Below are 23,918 nucleotides of genomic sequence, written 5' to 3' on the forward strand. Positions count from 1 at the left end.
ATGTTGTGATAAATTGTGGTTGTTCAGAACCAATCATGCTGTTATAGCCTAAAATAAAATATTTCTCCTCCTAAGGTTCCTCTGTCATTCCTGTGTGATGTGTATCAGGGGATACTTTTGCTGATTTAATAGCATCTTTAGTTGGGTCAATTTTTTTCCTGGGTTTCGGTACCCCTTTTAGCTCTTGAAGATTCGGTGCCAACATAAGAAGTATTGATTATTATTTAATATTTATGTACTTTTGTAGGTTTCTAAATATACACCTTTTTGATATGAAGAAAATTAAAGTCTTACATTATACAAACGGAAACTGTTCAAGTATGAGTGCTCCTACATTGGAGTCTTATTTAATATGACATAAAACAACACACGATATATCCGTTCCTCTCCCACATTACAGTATTGTCCACCTAAGAAGAACGTGTTGTCAACAAAACACAGAAACCAACATGGATTTTAAAAAGACAGCTAAAAGTCTGTGGAATAACCAGTTTGTTTGGTAACAGAAGTTTTGTTTTCACATAGAACTAACAGTATTATAGGGTAACCTTCCCTTCCTGTAAAGTTCGACGTGTTACATAATAATTTTAAATACAAGGTTTTCATATCCCTCGTCCGCCTCGGGTCATGTAGTTATGCAGTTATTGTTTTATGAATGATTCTTTCACCATCTGAACAACTTTTGTATAATTGTTCAGTTGTATTTATATGCTATGAAAGCTGATAAAATGGACGCTTCTAGCTCTAGTAAATTATGATAGTGTAATCCATTTAGATTTGGAGGTCAAGTTGCTGTTTTCTGCTGATACATGACATTCTTATTTGACTTAGGTCTGAAAACATCTTTGCCCATGAAATGACTATTTTTGATATAATTTATGATAAAAACAGCAACCTTTTCAATTTCTTAAGATGTCAGAGCAGTCCTAACTAATCAAATCAAATATATGTAATTGTCAATAGGGCTCTTCACGGTTAGTTCGTCCATATTGGATAGGGGGCCGATTTTTTTGAAAGAGGTGGAAATAGTATGAAAGTGTGGGAAAACCTATGTGTGTTTCCAAGCAACAGCTCTGTTTTAATGATGTTTTCCTGTATTTTTCACACCATTTTAACCTCCATTATGAAAATCTGCCCCTATCCAATATGGCCGAACTCACAGTGAAGAGCCCTATTGAAGACGCCCATTACAGGCAGAATAATCACAAGTTAAATTTTGTACAAATGATTACAACTATTTGAATACAATTAAATCAATGATTATAATCATTAACATAATTTTTAAATACCTGTACATACATGTATGATCCTCGTCTCATTGGTTTTCGATCTAATTCGCGGAATTTCTAAAAGTATTCTATATTTATAGGAATTAGATATCATTTTAAATAAAACATCATATATTCAGTTAAATATGTGTGAATTAACAATATGCTATTGATAAGTTTTCATATGGAGATAACCTAAAATATTATTCTTTTGAATAAAGACTTTTTGAAAGAAAAGTTATTATCTCCCCCATGGAAACTTCCTACAAACATATACATGTGTATTGCCATTTTACACATATTTTACTGAATATATGATGTTTTATTTAAAATGATATCTGATTCTTATAAATATAGAATACTTTTAGAAAGAAAAACTATATGAAAGCTTAGTTTGGACAATTTAATAGCAATTCAAATGAACAGTTCCCCTTCAGCATGGAAATGACTATAATATACCTATACAAACTGATAAACTAATTTGGTCACAACATCATTACAGTGGAGTTAAAGTCTTATAGGATTGTAAGTATGTTTTATTTTATCGCTTGCACTTTCATGACTTGGCTGTGGTTTATAAAACAAATTGCAATTTGGTCAAAATTTTGAATGAGTTGCAATTGGTGGAGAGCAACACTAACAGTCAAGTCACTGTAATAAAAAAAAATGATGTAGGACTTAAAATTGTTTATAAAAATGTTTTTATGTTTTTTAGGACATTGGGTAAAAGTTGGGGTGTATTCTTAGTAGCTATTTTTGTAGCCAGAGAGATGGCAAATGCAGAAGCAGAACAAGCTATCGAGGCAGCAGCCCAGAAAGTCATTCCAACTTAAATGTTTTACAGGTAAGAAACTCTCATCAAAACTATTCAAGTCTTAATTTGGTTGGTAGAAAACATAAAGTAGAAGGGACAGAAAATTGTTAGCTGTCTATTAACGATAGTAGGAAGTCAATTTATCTTATTGAAAATCATCCCTATAAAAATGTATTGCTCTCATCCTTAGTAAAAAGAACTAAAATAATGCTTATCACGTCACCAAGGTATACATTGTATGTAGCTGGATTTAAAAGGATAGAATCGACTATCATGTAATCATGTACACTCAGGACATTACATTTCAGGGCAGTTTTATTATGAGGTAATACAAATGAAAAAGTGTTGTTGATTTCTAAAGTTGGTATATGTACAACTTATTATCATGAAATTATTAAATAATTAATTTTATCTTTTAATTGATGTTTCAAGATATTAGGATGTTACAATTTTATACCTTTATTTTCTTACTTTTACAAACATACAATGTGAAACATAAAGTAGAAGGGACAGAAAATTGTTAGCTGTCTATTAACGATAGTAGGAAGTCAATTTATCTTATTGAAAATCATCCCTATAAAAATGTATTGCTCTCATCCTTAGTAAAAAGAACTAAAATAATGCTTATCACGTCACCAAGGTATACATTGTATGTAGCTGGATTTAAAAGGATAGAATCGACTATCATGTAATCATGTACACTCAGGACATTACATTTCAGGGCAGTTTTATTATGAGGTAATACAAATGAAAAAGTGTTGTTGATTTCTAAAGTTGGTATATGTACAACTTATTATCATGAAATTATTAAATAATTAATTTTATCTTTTAATTGATGTTTCAAGATATTAGGATGTTACAATTTTATACCTTTATTTTCTTACTTTTACAAACATACTTCATTTTTATAAAAACAAAATACAGTACTGACCAATGGATGGACATTCATGATCTTCCTATATTTATTTTTGTAGATTGTGGATCGTAGAACAACCAGTCCAAAGACACCACTACTGCCTGTGATATGTAGAAGGGACAGATTTGAAAAGAAAATTGAAAAATTAAAGAATCCGTTTTTTTCATACTGTTGCCCTTATATTTACAAAGAAAATATTTTCTCTGTCTCTCTCAGACCTAGTTTTTGGATCTGGAAAGTTTGTGTGCTCTTTCTTTATCAAGTACCAGCATTTCCAACCATAGAATAGGAACCTGTCCAAAGTTTTTGAGATTGGGAGTCTTATGTCTTTTGTCCTTAACCTCATTTTCATTGATCTTTTTTTTTAATGTGAATTTCTCATTTATAATATGTTATATGATAACTTTGATTGGTAATGGTGTATATCAAACCTGTCAGAAATGTGTTTACTTGACCTCTACCTCATTTCATGGACCAAGGAATAAAATTAAGTTTTCATGGTCAAGTCCATATCTCAAATGCTGTAAGCACCAGATCTACTTTATTTAGTGTATGTGATGATTGTACATGGTCAACTGGTAGGTTTGTCATCAGACTTCAACCTACTTTTTGGTATCATTGGGAAATGTTTAATTTTTATGGTTTTGGTCTGTTTCTCAGATATTATAATTAAGCAATAAGTCAACTTTTTTTGGTTTATTGAAAAGATTGTAGGCCTAGGTGTTCATGTCTGTCTGGCAGGGCAGTTAGATAAACTACCTCCTGGGCAGGCTTCATATATGACCACCTCATTTTCATGGTTCATTGGTCAATGATGTTTTCGTAATTTGTCAGTTGATCAGATACTATAAGTAATAGGCCAACTATATTTAGTATATAAAATGTTGTCTCTTTGACACATTCCCCTTTTCCATTCTCAATTTTATTATAATGTGTTTGCTTTCTGGCTGGTATCATATGACCTTGACCTCATTTTTATTATGCATTGGTTTATTGTCAAGTTTGCGCATTTTGTCGCAGAAAGCTTGACATGTGATCTGGAGGCTGCAGGCTTTGGCTAACTTCTTAAAAGCTATATATTTTAGAAGGTGGAAGACCGTTTGTATATATAGATGACTTATGTTATGAAGTTTCTGTCTGTCACAAGGCCAATGTCCTTTACCCCATTTTCATGGTTCAGTGACTACTTGAAAAAAAAGTTGTGAGTAATGGGATAACTATATTTGGTATGCGTGTACCTTGCAAGGTCTTCATGCCAATCAGACAGTCTTCACTTGACCTCATTTCATGGATCAGTGAACAAGTTAAGTTCTGGTGGTATAGTCCATATCTCAGATATTATAAGCAATAGGTCTAGTGTAATTTGGTGTATGGAAGGATTGTGAGGTGTTCATTTCAAACTTGCAGGTGTCATCTGACCTTGACCTCATTTTCATGGTTCAGTGGTTATGGATAATTTTTGGTGTTTTGGTCTGTTTTTCTTATACTGTATGCAATAGATCTACTATATTTGGTGTATGAAATGATAGAAAGGTGTGACTGTCATTTGACCTTGACATCATTTTCATGTTTGTGTAGTCAAAGTTGAGGTTTTGTGTTTCGTCTTTTTCTTCTTCTTTTACTATGTGTAATAGATCTACTATATTTGGTGTGTGGAAATATTTTATGATATACTTGTCATTCATGCAGGTTTGATTTGACCTTGACCTCATTTTCACAGAACAATGATAGTAAAATCTCCAAATTTCAGACCATGAAACAATGATAAGTAAAATAGGCTATACATTTCAGCGTGTGAACTCTTTTTTCAAATAATATAAATAGTAGGTGAAATTTTTGTGTTTTGGTTTTAAACTATTTATATAAGCAATAAGTCAACTACATTTGGTGTGTGGAATGATTGTCAGACAGATGTTTTCTGGCAGGTAACTTCTTACCTTGACCTCATTTTCATAGTTTATTGGTCAGTGAAATTTTTGTGTTTTGGTTTTAAATTATAAGCAATAGTTAATATAAATAGTAGGTGAAATTTTTGTGTTTTGGTTTTAAACTATTTATATAAGCAATAAGTCAACTACATTTGGTATATGGAATGATTGTAAACTGAATGTCTGTCTATAAAGTTTCACCATCTGCCTTGACCTTATATTAGTCAATGTAGTTTCTGTAGTTTGTGAGATACCATAATTAGCAGGACAACTTTATATGGAATGGTTGTAAGGTAGCAATACACAGTTATATATTTAAAATGATACTTCAAATATTTAGTTACACATTATGGCCATGGTGATTTATTTAAATATGAAAGTTTTTGTACAATAAGATGGAGTTTTAGATAATTAAAGAATAATATAGCCTTCTTAGTGGGTTTATATTAACATTTAGATTGATTTTTAGCATGTTTTATAGGCCATTTATCTGTTTGACAATCCATATTTTACTATCCGAACTGTCCATAAATTTTTGTAGTGTATCAACAAAGATTTTGCGCTCAATCTTTTCTATTCAATTTTAAGGAAAAGCAAGCAGAAATGCATATGATTTTTTTTGGACCACTTGATAGATATAAACATATGGTGTCAGGAAAGGTATCACTGTAATTGATTGAAATTTTCCCTTTGGACCATATTTGGGAGACTTGTCAAGTTGTGTGACATGTTCACCCCCTTTTTTTGCTTTATTTTGTATCAAAGAAATGCAGATTGTTGCCATGGTTACACCCAAAAGGGATTATATTTCACCATTATGACCATTAGAAATCAAATCTATGGCAGATTCTCTTTCTATAAAAATATACATGCATAACACAAATATAATTTGTTAAAAAGGAGAGGAAAGAGGGTGTTCAAAAATTATGAGTGTCAATTTTAAGTTTTTTTTCCTTCTACTTCTTCTACCATATAGTGACCGCCTTCAACAAATTGAAGATTATGTCACAGGAGGAAACTTACAACAAGACATAGATTGAAAAAATGTACAAGTTTTTTTTTTAAAATACGAAAAATTAGAAATATAAAATGTTTTGTATAATAAAGTAAGATGTTGTAATTAATATTGATGCTTTGAGATTGAAGATTTGAAAGAGTCTACTGAAGTGCAATTTACAATGTTATCTGGTAGTTTGTTCCAGTCGGTAATAGTTCTTGGAAAATATGATTCTTTTCTGTACTGTGTTTTGCAGGATGGAATTTGGAAGCTGTTCGAATTGGAATGTCTTGTTTGTCTATTTTGAGGAATTAATTTATTATTTTTAGGAATTGCAACCTTTTCGTGTTCAATTTTGTAAAGCATTACCAATCTGGAGTCTTTTCTTCTGTCAGAGAGACTGCGCCATTCAAGATGTTGTAACATGTTACCAACGCTTGAGGTGTTTCTGTATTTGTTGGTAACAAAACGGGCAGCCCTCCTTTGAACTTTTTCAATGCTATCTATGTCTTGTTGTAAGTATGGACCCCAAACAGAGCAAGCATACTCTAGTGATGGTCTTACTAGGGACTTATATGCTTGCTCTTTAATGGATGTTGAACTTATGTTCAGGTTCCTCCTTAGAAAGCCTAGTGTGCTATTAGCTTTCTTGCATATGTTGTTAATATGCACATCCCATTTAAGGTTGGAACTGATGGTGACCCCCAGATATTTTGCTGTTGTTACATGTTCTAATGAATGATTGTGTAATGTGTAGTCAAATGTGATTGTTTTTTTTATTTCTGGTGACTGAAATTACATTACATTATCTGGGTGGAATGCCATTTTCCAAGTAGTTTCCCACGATGCAAGTTTGTCTAGATCTTTTTGTAATGTTAATGCATCGGATTTTGATTTTATTGCCAAATAAACTATTGTGTCGTCTGCAAATAAATGTACTGTAGATGTTAAGCCAGATGGAATGTCATTAATATAGTACAAGAAGAGACTTGGTCCAAGAACTGACCCCTGTGGAACCCCTGACTCAACTGCAACATACTCAGATTTTTCCCCTCTAGAACTACTGCCTGTTTGCGATTGCTTAGAAAATTTTGTATCCAGTAATTTAATCCCCCCTGTATCCCGTAATGATGAAGCTTATTAGTTAAAAAAGAATGTGAAACCTTATCGAATGCTTTAGAAAAATCCATGACCAAAATATCTGTTTGTTTACCGTTTTCCATGTTTAGTGAGACATCGTCTTTAAATTCCAGTAGTTGTGTTTCGCAGGATCGACCTCTGCGAAATCCATGCTGAAGGGGATATAAAATGTTGTGATTATCTGCATGGTTCATGATGTGTTTAACTACGATATGTTCTAAAAGTTTGCAACAAATACATGTAAGTGATATAGGACGGTAGTTTTCAGGGTTATATTTTTGGCCTTTTTTGTAAACATGAGAGACATGGGCAGTTTTCCAGTCATCTGGAACAATGCCTGTTTTAATTGACTTCTCAAAGATAATAGTAAGTATGGGTGCAATTTCATGTGAAAGTTCTTTTAAAAATCTTGGTTTAATTTCATCGGGTCCTGCTGCTTTGTTCGGATTTAAGTTATGTAAGAGTTTTTGTATACCTTCTGTATTAATTTTGATATGGGTGGAAAAGGAGTATTCTGTGGCATATTACACTTTTTGACAAATTCTGTATGAGAAATATTAGATGCTGGTGTGAATACAGACTGGAATTGTGCATTAAGTGCCCCAGCTTTTTGTAGTGGATCAGTTAGGAGTTTGCCATCTGGTTTGATTTCAGTAATCCCACTATAATCAGTTTTTTTTATGTTTAATGTAGGTCCAAAATTTTTTCATAGTGCCAAAATTTTTTTCATCTTGTGGTGGTAATATGATGCTTTCAATGTATTCCCAGTATGATTTTCGTATACTTTTTTACATCTGGTGTTTGACCTCTTTGTATTTTTTAGCAATTGATGCATTCCCAGATTTTTTTGATTTTTTAGAGTCTATCTCTTTTTCTAATGAGCCGTTTTGTTTCCATTGTGACCCATGGGTGACTGTCCTTTATTTTTGCTGTTTTATGTGGGATGTGATCTTTCACTGCTTTTGTTATTGTTGTTTTAAAACAGTTCCACATTTCATTTACACAAAGATGTTGCTGATTTTCAGAGAGATGTTTATATAAGGTGTTAATTTCTTGTTTAATTGTGCCCCAGTTTGCTTTTTTGTATAATGGAATTATTCTTGGCTTTTGTTTAAGTTTTGGTGGAGCTATTGTAAATTCTGCAAACACAATATCATGATCAGATAGGCCAGGGATAACTTCAACACGCTGTACTTGGTTTGGTAAGTTTGTAATTATCAGATCAAGAATATTGTCTTTACGTGTAGGGACATCAACAATTTGTGTGAGACATGTGTCGTCAAGTGAGTTGCCAAAGAAGTAATGAAGGTGTGGGTAAGACGTGTTCGGTTTTAATGATTTGTTGTTCCAATCCCAACCTGGGAGATTAAAGTCTCCCCCTATGATAAGTGTAGAATTTTTTATTTGTGTGGCTTTTCTTATCTTTCGTCAGATGTTTTTGGGTGATAGAAAGAGCATAAGTACAATGTTTTTGAACCAACAATGTCTACTTTTGCCCAGACCATTTCTGTTTTGTCTGGGGGTGCAAGTTCATATACCTCAGAGCTAATAAGTTCTTTTTTAATAGCTATAAGAACACCACCCCCTAACTGTGTATTGCTACCTTAGGTGTACATGTCTACCTGACAGGGTTCATCCGACTTATACCTTTAATTGTTGCTTTAATTGTTATTTTTCAAGTGAAATTTTTCTCAAATGCTATTACAAAATGTTACAATAAGGTCCACTACAGTTAGTTGTACATAACTATCGGACAGTGTTGACTTGACCTTGACCTCATATTCATGGTTCAGTGGTCATTTTTATGCCCCACCTAGGATAGTAGAGGGGCATTATGTTTTCTGGTCTGTGGCTCCGTTCGTTCGTTCGTCCGTCCGCAGGTTAAAGTTTTTGGTCAAGTTAGTTTTTGATGAAGCTGAAGTCCAATCAACTTGAAACTTAGTACACTTGTTGCTTATGATATGATCTTTCTAATTTTAAAGCCAAATTAGACTTTTGACCCCAATTTTTCAGTCCACTGAACATAGAAAATGAAAGTGGGAGTTTCAGGTTAAAGTTTTTGATCAAGGTAGTTTTTGATGAAGCTGAAGTCCAATCAACTTGAAACTTAGTACACTTGTTACTTATGATATGATCTTTTTAATTTTACAGCCAAATTAGACTTTTGACCCCAATTTTACGGTCCACTGAACATAGAAAATGAAAGTGGGAGTTTCAGGTTAAAGTTTTTGGTCAAGGTAGTTTTTGATGAAGCTGAAGTCCTTTCAACTTGAAACTTAGTACACTTGTTGCTTATGATATGATCCTTCTAATTTTAAAGCAAAATTAGACTTTTGACCCCAATTTTACAGTCCATTGAACATAGAAAATGAAAGTGGGAGTTTCAGGTTAAATTTTTGGTCAAGTTAGTTTTTGATGAAGCTGAAGTCCAATCAACTTGAAACTTAGTACACTTGTTGCTTATATGATCTTTCTAATTTTAAAGCCAAATTAGACTTTTGACCCCAAATTTAACAGTCCACTGAACATAGAAAATGAAAGTGGGAGTTTCAGGTTAAAGTTTTTGGTCAAGGTAGTTTTTGATGAAGCTGAAGTCCTTTCAACTTGAAACTTAGTACACTTGTTGCTTATGATATGATCTTTCTAATTTTAAAGCCAAATTATACTTTTGACCCCAAATTTAACAGTCCACTGAACATAGAAAATGAAAGTGGGAGTTTCAGGTTAAAGTTTTTGGTCAAGGTAGTTTTTGTTGAAGCTGAAGTCCTTTCAACTTTAAACTTAGTACACTTGTTGCTTATGATATGATCTTTCTAATTTTAAAGCCAAATTAGACTTTTGACCCCAAATTTACGGTCCAATGAACATAGAAAATGAAAGTGGGAGTTTCAGGTTAAAGTTTTTGGTCAAGGTAGTTTTTAATGAAGCTGAAGTCCAATCAACTTGAAACTTAGTACACTTATTGCTTATGATATGATCTTTCCAATTCTTTCTAATTAAAAAAGGTCATGATCATAAGCAACAAGTGTACATAACTTGTTGCTTATGATCATGACCTTTTTTAATTTTAAAACCAAACAAGACTTTTGACCCAAATTCACGGTCCATGGAACAAGAAAGTGCCATTGTGGCATCCGTGTACATTGGACACATTCTTGTTTTGGTCTGATTCTTGTCTACTTTAAGAAAGAGGTCAATCATAATTGGTGTATTCATTGTTAGTTTATTCTCATTCTAAAAATACATGAAGCAGGGGCGGATCCAGCCATTTCAAAAAGGGGGTCCCAACCCAGGACAAAAAGGGGGGGTTCCAAATATTGGTCCCCATTCAAATGCATTGATCGCCAAAAAAAAAGAACCCTCCCCCCTAGATCCGTTACAGAGATATATTTGCCTCTGAAAGTTAAACAAACAATATTCAATCATGAAAACTTAGCCCTTTACATATCTTAAGAACTATAACTTTATACCAATGAGGATTGCAGTCACTGCCAGTCTGTTTCTGGTTAAAGCATATTAATGTCAAAATTTATTTGAGAATACAGGTATCCAATCTTTGATAAAATATATGAAGGCAATCCTTTCACGTTGGTATCACCAGTCTTAAGAAATAAATAGTCTCACTCTGTCTTTAGATTTCTTCACATTTACTATTACATCAAAACTGTAAATTACAAGGAACTGGAACATTGATCGTCTGAACACATGGACAACATAACAGAATTGATAACACAAACAGGAGTTGTGTAAAAGAGACAATAATTTGACCAAATAGTAAGACAACCAAAGGCCATCATTGGGTCTTCAAGGCAACAACAAAATCCTGCACTGGAAAGAAGCCTTCAGCTTGCCCCTAAACAATAGTGTATACTAGTTCAGTGAATTGGATGCCACACTATAACAATGCTAAACTCAACACATATAACTCCTTTTGCACACATGAGAGACAAAGTAATGGAAAGGATATTGGATGGTGATGTCTTGGCTCTGGTTTTTAAAAAAGGAAATACCTGTTTTGTTTACTTTTAACTCTCAAAACAACAAAGCTTTATAAACTGCGATAAGTATGAGTAGTACTGTTAAACTGGAAACTGAGAGTTTTAAAAAAATCACATATTATTCAAATCAATTGATTGCAGCTACAATTTCCTGGGGCTGTAGAAAAACTCCAATATACCACAACAAATTTACTTTATTTGTTGTTAAAACAATATATGTACAACATAATAAAATTTTATAACCATGTATTAATAAGCAAGTTTTTTATGTTTATTGTTTCATGTTTGTTCCAAGTATTGTCTGTCTTAGAATAAATGAGATACATAAATGTATGAAGATGGCTTAGTTCCTGCTCAATAAGCTTTGCATTCATGATTCACTTCACAATTTATAGAATACATACATGAACATGATATTCAAATGGAAATGATTAAAATGTTCAAAATTTATAAAAAGATGTGTCCATCAAAAAATGAGATGATAACAATGATGAATGAATGAGAGATGGTAAAATGGAGATCTTAGTCCTTCATTTCTCCTTCTTCATCTTCTTCTTCCACTCCTCTAATGTACAAAACGTTGTTACATCTGAAACATAGAAAATAACAGACATTATTCAAAATTTTTATTTATTTAACATGTATAGTCATTCTATTTAAGAGATAACTGTATTGTATTTGAAGCTTTAAGGACGTCCATCGGTAGTTTTACTGTCGCAAATTTAGTTTACCTGGCGACCCGTAGAGACAGGTAAACGGGTATTTGCAACAGTTAAACTACTAATGGGCGTCCTTAAAGCTTCAAATAAAATTTAAATCATTATTTCAGTGTTAATTCTTCATTATAGAAAATTTCGCTAAAAGATATAAATAAGATGTCATAGGTGTGCTAACAGTGTCAAACATTAACACCAGACATTTTCTGGCTTCTGTGCCGCTTCACAATGTAATAAAATTTGATAAAAAGAAGATTTTTAGGTGCAACATGTGAGATTTTGGCTTATTATTGTAGAAATTACATGCCAATACCAGGGCTTCCAAAAATTTTCTGAGCCAGCCGGACATTTTATATCTGATCCGAATTTTAATTCCTAAGACAAAGTCACAAAAGGCAATTATGGTAATCAGATGGCCATCCAAATGATTGACATTAAATTAAAATCGATATTAAACTTTACTTTGATATGAATTTGATGTTCTGAAATAAACTGTTAAAATTGGCATTGCATCATTCAAAGTGTGCACATCAGCGTGCTCATATCTGCATTAGACTCTTTATTTGTGCAAAATGAAGTTGTCTAGAACTTTATTTTCGTTTTTAAAGTCACATTTTTCAAAACCGGATGTTGACTTGACAATGGTAAAACATGGACCAAAAACGGATACGTAAAATCCGTGTACGTTAACATAGAACTACTGAGCGAAGAAGCTCTTTCCACGTTATTTCTTCAACAAAACACTTGAAATTAACGTTAGATACAGGTATCAATGATACTTTTAGCATTTTTGAAGAAATGTAGATTGCATAATTGAATTTCCTACCTGTGCACATGCGCACATGTGTTCTTGTTCATACAACGTAGTGCTGACGATTTTTCATTTAAAAACCTTTTTAAATGATTTATCAAACAGTCTGCACCAAAAACTTTTTCAACTACTAGTCCGAAGACCAATATTCTGACATTTTTCTTATTTGGCAAAACAAAGTTTTGCAAAAACTCACTAGTCCGAATGAAATTTAACTAGTCTGGGGCATCAGACTAGTGGCTAACCGTGCAGACTGTCAAATCTTGTTTATAAGTTTATTTATCATATATTTTAAATCAATTAGATACAAGCTGCTGAAATGTACGAAAATAATTGGGAATGGACCGATTAATTTATACCATGTCCGGTACTGAAAATAGTTTACCTGTCACCTGAACAGGTAGTTTTCAGCTGTCCAACAACTAATTAGCCTTGATTAAAATTAGAAAGTATTGAAGTAGGGGTTGTTTTGATAGTAATTAATCATCATGTCACTTTTATGACCGGAAATGTATGGCTGTTAAAGGCAAAATGTTGGGTCAAAAAGATCGTGAATTTATATGTTAAAATGACCGAAAAAGCCTTTGAAACTAAAAAGTAGATGACCGTTTCATGCTTTGCCCAGCCGGTCTTTTACCGGACATTATACAAATGACCGGCATATATGACCGTTTTGGAAGCCTTGGCCAATACATTCAGCAATTCATAATGTCGGCTTCCTTAGTTACAGACAAGGAAATAGAGAATTGTATGCTAACTGTCATCTAAACAGAACCATTGATACAAAATAACTGCATTAGAAGAATTTATTGATTCCATCTTTTACATTTTCGCTACATTTTAGATCTTTCTTAATTTTGTTTTAAATCAGTTAAAATAGTAAAATCTTTTCACATGGCTGACATTTTATATGTGCCACTGCTTCCCTTTTTGAAAAAAATCTCATTATTTTTTCGTTTTTTTTATACATTTTATGGGGGTGATTAATATCTAACAAAAATGTACAAGTAAGAGTCCTTACAATGCAATTTTCCATATACTTGATATTTCCAAGGTGCATTTTTTTTGTTGAAAAAAAGTTGAGTCAGCACAGATTTTCTAACTTGACCTTATTATGACTGATATAAGTAAGAAAAAATCTGGGAAGAAATTTATTTGAATAAATGCTTTCAAGACTGGACAGATGGAGGCCAATGTAATTATATTTTATGCATTAAATACCTGATTAAAACTTCCCCAAGATTTCCTGTCTGAATACCATCAATGAATTCTTCTGTGTTAGCAAGCTACAAAACATAAAATACACAAACCTTAATATATATCACTACACATTTTCTTGAAACCAGATCTCCTCATTTTATCTACATGTACATTGTATGAGACATTATATTTAACAACTTCAAATTATCTTTACATAAATTCTTATCAACCTGTTCTTCAATAATTCAATCAAAATGAAACATTAATACTACATCTGATCTTAAAGGCAAGGCTATGTTTTTTTTAATTTGTTGGTACAATTTTCAGAAAAAAAAATCATTGTTAAAGTTGTGTTTTTATCATTGCCCTGCTACTTCTCTAAATTTATTTTACCTAAAAGTATAAATTACTTTCTCTAATTCTATGGAAATTTATCCCTTTTCGAATCCATTGTATAAAAAAATTTAATCAACGTGTGGTTGCTGGTGATCTCAGAAGATCATTGGATGATTTTAAGGGTCATGACCTTTTTGGCTGACTTGATGAACCAAAATATGATAACAGGTGTTAATGAAATTGACAACTTCGTGCAATGTGAAAGGCACTCGAAGGGGATTTTCGGTAAACAAAAATAGAAAATGTCTTTTTAATCATTAGAGAAACAGATTCTTACATAGTTACTCGTGGATTATCAGATTTATCCAATCTCGTTAGTTAAATTATAAATTTTAAAGTACTCGTCGAGGCGGCTCGAACTTTAAAATTGAGAATTTAACTATCTCGATTGGATAAATCCGATAATCCACTGGTATCAATGTAAGAATCTATATATATCTATGTTGTATCTGTGTAGAAGCATTTATCTCAAATATTACTAATGTGCATTATTTTATCATGAATAAACAGAAATGATCACACATTTAATGAAAAAGAACTGCAAGGCAAGTCTACTACTACATGTTTACTGAGGTTTATAAATCAATGCAACTGACCTGTAAGTTCATGTAACCATCTACAGAAACCAAGTAACCTTTATATTCCATTCCCCATTTTAGCTTGACCATCACTGGTTTTCCTGTGAGTCCATTCAAAAATGGTTTTGGGTTCATAGGTAAAGCCTAAAAGTAAACAAAACAAATAGTTAACAAATACCTAAAAAAAAGTAGTGTTTATAAGTTATATAAAAACTAAATAGGTCATATAAACAAGTACACTGTATGTACATGTATACAACATTACAATACATGTATGTTCCATAACTTTTTCTTATTGCTTTTTAACACATTAACAATAAAATGTACATTTCCCAGTCCAAAGTCCTTAAGTTCTATCCCTGAAGTACGGTTCTATAGACTGCAAATTGCAAATATACCAATAGCGCTCAATTCAGCAAAAAAAATTTCCTTCAATCATACTTTTCTTGCACAATAAATTTCATATTGATATCTGATCTGGTGTACATGTATATGAACATTGCATTGTAAATTCACAACAAGTTATTACAACCCATTTGGGCAAATGTTTCCAACCTGTTTTAGACTGTTTAACACATTTGCATTTACTTGTTGACAATTTCTGCAGACATCCTAATGGTTGAATAAAGTGATAATTCAAAATACAACTTTCAAAATCATTACATTTCCAGTTTTAGTGAACCGTGTTTGTATGTTTAGGGGCATCTTCAGTTTTGTTACTATGTTGAGCAAGTGATATGATGCTACAAATGTATATTGCACAAATTTATATTTGGCAAATTGAATTCTTATAATTGCTCATCAGCACTGCTGTATTAAGGAAATTATTATCATTTAATACAGAACAAACATTATCAATTTCTAGTTTATTCTGCATATTGATGAGGCTTAAATTAAAATATTGTTTGTTAGCAGTTTACCGACCGACCCTTGAAAATCATCCCGACTGAAAATTTTATTGCTTTAAATTTGAAGAATTTTTTTTTAACACTTCTATTGACGCAATCCAAAACTTTGGGTCCTTTCCGGAAATGATTTAAAGTCTGGGTCAATTACGCATTTCAAGTTCGGCTTTTCGTAGCTTCCCGTCAAGCGTTCATGTGACCATTTAATGATAAAGCACATGAAAATTGTTTACAGGTATCCATGAAGTCACAGAGGAGTACTTTACGCTGTCGTCTCTTGTCAATTTTAAGACAAATAACAAACAAAAAAGTTTACATTGTCTTATCGATCTTTAATATCTACATTTTCTGATGAAAATACTCTACTCATGAAAACATTTTAGTCAAGAAGCATACATGTCTGAATATATTTCTTTACAACAGTTCTAATCATAATGACATTCCTTGTTCCAGTATTTAATAATTATACCATATTTTATGTCATAAATTGGATAATGACACTATGTTGAAGTTTCAGTTTTGGTTAAAAAGTTTTTTATCTGAAAATGCCTGTTCATTTGATGTTGGTTTTCAGCATGTCCAATGTTTTTTTTTCTTCACAAGAAACTTGGTTTAGTGTAACTGCTTGTTTAAACTATATTTTGGCTGATAAAATAAAATATTTTTCCTACCTACCGACCCTTCAGTCTGAAGGTACAGTCGGAAAACTGCAAACAAACATATTTTTAAGGTTGGCCTGATCATGAAGATGCTTTAAGAACTTAAATAGGATACAGGCAATCCCCTCTATCTGGTAATTATAAAGGATGCCATAAATGCATGCAAAATTGAAAAATTTCCGGGTGATGGATACAACGCGAAAGTGACCTACAACCAGTAACTCTCTATTGCTAATTTTCATTTATTTCAACTGGTCTGAGCACAGACTTATCCATTTGTTATCTTGTGTTTTTTTTAATAATTTACAAGGCCTGGCATCCACTTCTAAATTAAAGTGCATTTTTTGTTCAAAAAGATAAAATTTATAATTGGAATTTGACAGAAATTTTTTTACATTCAACAAAAAATAGTGCTGAAAAATATAACAATCGTGGGTGCCCACTTCACTAGGTGTCCAAGTGACCAGAATTTTCCTCAAAAGGCTTACTTTATTTATAAACAGATAATAATTAGATTGTCAAATAGGAATATAGACTTATCACTGATAGTATCATTTTTTAGCTCTGCATCAAAAACTATTGTTTTACATGTAGGTTCTGGTGTAGTCATGATCAGGCATCCCAGAAAAAAATTAAAATAGCCTTGCCAGACGTCATAATTATTTGGACTAGTTCTGGTGTAGTTCCAGATTACTCTGACCTTCAACCTCTGTTTTGCCAGACAAGCTGGGGTTGTGAGACGTCAGAGCTCGTCCCATATCAAAAAGTGGATAATTTTGCCCTTCCAAAATAGATGCGCTGCTTCGTCCCTTCTGGTGCAAACAGACGGCCTTGGAATTACATAAATCAGGTATCAATTTGTTTATTTTCCATTTGTATCTTCATTTTTTCACCTACCTGCCACCGTTTATTTTCTCTTATTTAGACAATTTCGGGTGATAATTTTTTTTTAAATGAAATGCAAGATTTGTTTTGATCCTGCTTTAGCGATGCATAAACAATTTGCCAGTATATTCAGAAAGTTGAATGTGGGCAGTATATGGAAGAAAAAGATGATGATGGTGTAATGCATACACAAAAAAGGCGATTTGTTATATGACCTCCCCCTTTTTTACATGACAGCCTGGATTCACTTTACTTGATGACATAATTTTAAAAACTGGTGATTTTACAGAAAATTAGAGTTCATCTAAGAACTGTGCATTGAATTGATCAGTATATACGTACGGCCATCGTGTGTTTTGATGTGTGATTCGATTTATAACAAAAGCGTGGTCTTTTCGTTTTGCTGCCGGTGGTTAATAAATAATACGGAAGTACTTCCCGATAAGAAAACGAAACATTAATTCAAAATTATTCTTAAATTCAGACAACGCATTTAAATTTTATGAAATAACATTTAAAAGAATGATTTTATTTAAACTAAATAGAATTTAATGCATTCAAATACACATTAATATATAATTAGATTAAATTCGTTTTGCATGAAAACACTGAAAAACACATCAAGTTATGTCCCTTTTGGTACAAAAACATTGAAATGGGAGTTGTGTGGTAATTGTTTAAAATATGTAAAATAGGTTCAAAACATAGCTTATATACACCAAATAATTTCTTCTCGTTTCAAGGATAATTTTTTTTAAAGATTTTACTTTCCAAATTGGGCCCATTTTGATAAAACAAACTGCAAATACTGAAATTATAGATCAGTTCAACCACAGGAGTTACCTGTTACCTGTTACCTAGTCTTTATCTTCCTCCTCTAGCAGGAGCTTCGCTTCTATAGCGTAATTCCAATTTGCACCCTTATTTGCACCCTAACCCTTACACACGGGGCACTCATAAAATCAATATACGTAGGTAGTTATTATAATGATTTATATCACAGTAACATATATACAGCATGCGGACTAATCCATCACCATGTAAACGTAGTTTACTATATATATTACACAGTCCAATCGTTCATAGCCGGATCACTATTATATCTCCATATAACATATATAGTGTTATAGACTATAATTAAAACACTCCTGCCCTCGCAATAGCATTTACTGTTCAAAACACTGTCCTTGGTATCTTTAAAATCTAAAAAACGTTTCACTGTTCATTTGGTAAGCAATTATTCCATATAAAACACGCTAATAAAATATTTAAAATCTAAAACCACTTGATATTTTACAAGCCTTGGATACGAGTTTTCAGTTCAAACACTATCCATCTCTCAATATTGCAGAATAAATCCTGACACAATCCAGTAAATGCGAATCAAATTTACTCAGACATTAAAAGTAAACGTTTGTGATATAGTTTGTAACACAGACCTCTGGTTAATGTCTCTATACGGACCTGTTCCTTGTAGGTAAGAAAATGATATGATGTACAGTCTATAATTAGATGTAAAAGATTCTCCTTGTCATCAAATAGTTCTTGAATTAGCAAAGGTGGCTTATTACAATCTACGAGAAGAGATTTCAACTCTTGCATAAAGCGATTTCTTATGCTTGACAGTTTTTCACATTTAAGTATAAAGTGAGTCATATCTTCTGGTTCAATGTTACATAATGGACAGATTGCTGAGATACAGTTTTTTGAAAATCTAGACCTCTGATACTGAAGAATCATTATTCCGGTGGCAATTTTAACTTTAATTGCAGCCATATTAACAGAGTACGGGTCAGTCCCACTGCTTTTCCAAATATTATGCACAGTTCCTATGTTGGAATCATTAAAATTAATATATTTCAAGGATGACTTTTCTTTAGCTTCCTTCTTTAAATTTTGTAAAAAATGATTATTTATACAGTTATTCACAAGTCTATTCCAGCTTATTTTTGATGGTGGATTCTCAATGATATCATAAGGCGATGGCAATCCATAAGTTACAGTTAAATTGTGTAGTTTTGTAAACCAACTTCCAGATTTTTCATCTTTCATAGCCAATTGTCTAAAAGCAATTTCTCTTTCAACAGACTTATCATTTTCTAATTATGTTTCCAAATGTTTTCAGAATTTTCTTATGAATTTCTCCCTCTATAGGAATACGCCCTAATAATAGTAAAGTTGCAGCTATTGATGAGTATGAAATCCTATCAATAACTTCAACTTGATAAGATACCAAAGTCGACTATCACAGTAGAGCGAGAAATCTCAACTGTGATAGTCAATTTTGGTATATGTTTACCCCTTATTGATCAAACTGCTGTGGTTCAACAGATACTGTGATTTTCATCGATAATATTTCAATTTGAGGAATTGTTTATTTTTAAATATTTTCATGTAAATTCTTGAAACATAACACTAAACTTTAAGTACATGTACTAAAACATTTAAGCATATCATGAGATAATGTATCAAAGGTAAACTTTTTATTTTAACTATTATTATAAATATGAATCAACAATCAAAAATTAATTCACATCATATAGGGGGTAATTTAAAAAAAAAATTACCTGAAAGGATCAATACAGAAATCCGCGCTTAAAAACACCCGATTGAGGTCTGACCCTCCGGCATCATACAATAGTTTACCTAAATGGAAAATTTAGTTATGCACATACAAGGTGTATATTTAGCATATTAATCTATTACAATAAAAATTCATAATTTCAAATAAAATTTGTAGATATAGCTAACTAAGTCCTTATATTTGTTTAAAATAACATTCGTTTATAGTGGAACATTGTTTTAACACTGAATTAGCTTCAATCAAAATTTTCTTGCTAGCCCCTCTCTGTGATCACTAATAGATAACTCTGGCTCATTTCCCAATCAATCTATCATCAAGAGAATAATTACATGTTATTGTTATTCATAGTCTATATCAAAAATGATAAAAAGTTCTTTATAATGGTATGCAAAAATTTTAAACGTTTCAAATTTATGAAATTATATTCGTACATCAATTGTTTTGATACATCAATAACAAAAACTGAAATATATTGCATTGATTCATTTTGTAATTATTTAAAATTATATCAGAAACCTAAACATAATTATAAAAAAATTAACCTGTTAAGGGGAGACAATTCTCGTATAACTTTTTCGAAGTGGTACATAATACCACGGAATGTCACTCATCATACAAATGGCACATCCATACAATTAATTCACTGCGCACTCGCGCTCCACCTTCAATGAAGATTCTGAATTATAAATTTAACCAAAAGTTGTTAATCTATAGATAGTGAAGACTAATGAAAGCTAACCCACTGTAAAAATATTTTTTTGCACTTTTTTAAAACTTCCTCAGGAAAAATTCTCCAGCTACTTGACTTTCATAGCTCAAAATTAACGTTTTTACAGAATATTTGAATAAAGTAGTTACAGATTATTCGCTTCTCAAAGTGTAAGACGCAATAAAAATCGTATGCTTGCACAATCTTACCGAAATACGGATTAAATTAAGTCCTAAACATTTTGACATTTCTTCGCATATTTTTTATCGAAAACCGGTTTAAACAAATCACACGTACGTGTTAAGATCCGACTAAATACCTATTTTCCGATATGGTCAGGTAAAATTGCTAGTATATTGACCTATATACATGTAATGGTTTACTTTTATAAATTGTTATTTGGATGGAGAGTTGTCTCATTGGCACTCACACAACATCTTCCTATATCTATGTATATTAAAGTTGTGTTTATGTTATTTTATATTCGGTAAAAAGCATTTCAGAACTTATGTTTGTATAGACCTAATCGCTATTTTAAGTATTTATTCAATTCCGGGTATAAAGTTCTAAAATTACACATCTTTTTTATCCAGTTGAAGCTATCTATGACCCTCTTTAAACAATTCACCATGCATGATACTTTTTAACTAGACCTGTTTAAACTTAATAAACTACTGTAAATACTTCAAACAAAATATTTGTTTTACTTCAATTTTAATTTCGAAAAAGTGCATATCATACTCTATCAAAGTTTCTTGATGATTGCTTTCTAAAGTTTTTCCTCCCTTAACTCACTACTGATGACCTCTATTTTCAGCCACCTGACCCAAACAGGAAGTTGTATAAATGACAGTTTTTCCCAGATTGGACTAAATAGCGATAAGGTGTATTGTTATATATGTGGACTGAATCAAAATAAACTCTCTATTTTTTTTTCAATGTGGACGTATGGTTTTGCACCTTAAAGATTGCAAATATTGGTAAATAGGTTTAATATATCATTGTTTAAACTTAAGATCCAAATTTTGGCCTTCTTTGTCCTACATCTATCAGTTTTCCTTTGCTTTTCCTTTTTTTAATCATATTTATCTTTGTTCTAATTTTTTCTTTGTAGTATTTTTAGCTATGCTGTGCCTGAGGGTAAGAGTGGACAACAAGCAGTTGATATGTTACAGAAAAATGTCGAGTTACTAGGAGCTACAAGATCTGGAAACTTTTGTGTTGATTGTGAAACTTACCAGTCAAATTCACAGAATAGTAAGTTGTATATAGTACTTGTTTGGCTTTCAAACTATTTCGATCTAAGCGTCACTGACGAGTCTTAAAGCAACATCATGATGTGTACTACTAGGAGAGCAGAATCTGCCTACCCTTAGGATCACCTGGAGTTACCGTTATAAAATAAGTTTCATGTTTCTCAGTTTCAAGTATGTTACAATGTAACTATCATGGTTCACAACTCAAAAATATTCACTTGTTTTAATTGATAGAACACAATCAAAATCTGAATACACTGTAGCAGTCTGTAAAATCTGAAGTGCTCTTGCTAATCTACCAATATTTAATGAAAGTTTATCAGCACATTTCACATACAAATAAAAAGGTGTCATTCAATGCTACAAATATAACTGCAGCAAGATTCAAATGCAACACTCTTAATGGTGATACAACAAAGGAAAATTGCACCAGGTAGATGTGACTAGTAATATAACTTAATAAATCAGCCACTTGTGACTTTTAATTAATGGTATTATCTGACTGATCAAGATGCATCTATGAATATAAGCTTTCTTTTCTTTTCCTATGTAAAATGTAGATGTATAATCAACAGCTTTCTTTTCTTTTCTTTCAGTTTCACAAAGACTTATTCACATTTTACACAACAGTGAGCACCCTGCCTCATGTTTTGCTGCACTGGACACTGGGACAATTCTTGTGTCAGATTTATTGTTTGATGTTCTCATGTCAAAGTTAACACTTGCCAAGACAGGACGAGAGAGTTTCTACCAACAGAGAAAGGGATTTAGGATTGAAAGCAGAGGGCAGAGATATGAGTTATGGGATTTTGTCATCAAAATAGGATCTGTCTCTCTTGCATCAAACTTTAAGGGAATTTTGGTAGAGGTAAAACTTTATATCATATATATTTTTTTCACTGTAAGTAGGATTATTTTACTTTCAAGCTTTATAAATTTTGCATTAAAAAATAAAAGGTTGTCACTATTTTTTAGTCTTTTTTAACTATGTTGAATGCTGCATCTCTGATGAGTCTTTGAAAACAAAAAGCAAATCTCGCCTACAAATTTTAGTCCTGGTAACTATGATGAGTTCATTTACCACACATTTCTTATCAGATCATGAAAGCTAGTAAATATATGCTGAATTAGAGTTTTGACCAAGATTTTGATGTTCTAACACCTGTCTCCATGTTAGAGCCTTTTATAGCTGACTATACCGTATTGCTTTGCTCATTAAGTGATGATGAAAATCAGGTGTATTTTTATATGGTGCACTTATGAACATTTTTGTAACAGCTACAAAATCTAACAAACCCACAAAATTCCGCAGACTTGACTATGATGGCTTACTAGACAAATTGAAGAATATACATTTGTATTATCAAGATAAAGGATATAAAATGGAAGGTGCAATACAAATTTCCATTTCAATAGGAATTGGAAGCTCTATCAGAGTGACTTTTAGATAGCAATACATGTATTGTAACTATTGTTATAAATTTTTCATTCTTTCATGCTTGACAGTTTTCATCACATTTGCCAACAGTTATCCATGTGTGCAAAAGTTTTCATCTGAAAATAATATTTTCTAAGAGTTAAATGTACTGTTGGTTTTTTTCTTAGATAAATCATAGTTGGAAAGGAAAAAACATATGGGCTTCTTTCTTATATTTTTTATTAGTTTAAAGAAACATTTCTGACCATAACCGCCATAGATGATGCTTACATTGTTGTTCATTTATTACAGGTAGAGTACTGTCCATGTGTAGTAGCTAGTGATTGTTGGAATCTGATCAAAGAAATGGCACAAAGCATTGTGGGAAATGTAGCAGACAATCCACCCATGTACATCAAAAATAAAACAGATCCTGTATACTCCCCATCTGACACCGTTAACCAGTATCTAGAACATTTTAATAACTTCAGGAAAACAGCCCCACAAGGACAGCCAAGTAGATGAACCTAACTTAACATACATAATTTTATACAGTCATATCAGATATGAGTGCTGCTCTCAGAATATAAAGTGTATGTGAAACTGACCATGACTTCTGTTTGAAATGGTTCATTATTTTTAGAATACACTGGGTTCAACAGACGGCAGATCTTTTCACGAGGACAAACCTATTCCTTTTTTTTTTAAATGCATGGATGAACATAATACTCAATTGAAAAT

The 23,918-nt window shown here is 32.0% G+C and overlaps 2 protein-coding genes and 1 long non-coding RNA gene across 3 annotated transcripts; 2 read left to right on the forward strand and 1 right to left on the reverse strand.

Moving 5' to 3' along the window:
• The first annotated feature begins 349 nt into the window (after positions 1–349).
• On the forward strand, positions 350–3,162 carry LOC134706790 (uncharacterized). Its single transcript, XR_010105663.1, has 3 exons — positions 350–499; positions 1,984–2,112; positions 3,057–3,162. It is a non-coding gene; the product is annotated as an uncharacterized LOC134706790 (long non-coding RNA).
• An 8,075-nt stretch (positions 3,163–11,237) lies between these two features.
• LOC134716397 (small nuclear ribonucleoprotein F) lies at positions 11,238–17,648 on the reverse strand. Its single transcript, XM_063579384.1, has 4 exons — positions 17,554–17,648; positions 14,781–14,906; positions 13,810–13,874; positions 11,238–11,650 (listed from the first exon to the last, which is right to left on the reverse strand). Exons 1-4 carry the CDS (start codon positions 17,557–17,559, stop codon positions 11,584–11,586), a joined length of 264 nt encoding a protein of 87 aa, XP_063435454.1. The 5' UTR covers positions 17,560–17,648; the 3' UTR covers positions 11,238–11,583.
• Positions 17,649–17,830: 182 nt separating this feature from the next.
• On the forward strand, positions 17,831–23,784 carry LOC134716411 (mediator of RNA polymerase II transcription subunit 20-like). Its single transcript, XM_063579406.1, has 4 exons — positions 17,831–17,880; positions 21,619–21,761; positions 22,357–22,628; positions 23,490–23,784. The coding sequence occupies exons 1-4, from the start codon at positions 17,867–17,869 to the stop codon at positions 23,700–23,702; spliced, it is 642 nt and encodes a 213-aa protein (XP_063435476.1). The 5' UTR covers positions 17,831–17,866; the 3' UTR covers positions 23,703–23,784.
• Positions 23,785–23,918: the final 134 nt, after the last annotated feature.

This window comes from Mytilus trossulus, chromosome 1 (assembly GCF_036588685.1).
Source record: "Mytilus trossulus isolate FHL-02 chromosome 1, PNRI_Mtr1.1.1.hap1, whole genome shotgun sequence".
Lineage (NCBI taxonomy): Eukaryota > Metazoa > Mollusca > Bivalvia > Mytilida > Mytilidae > Mytilus > Mytilus trossulus.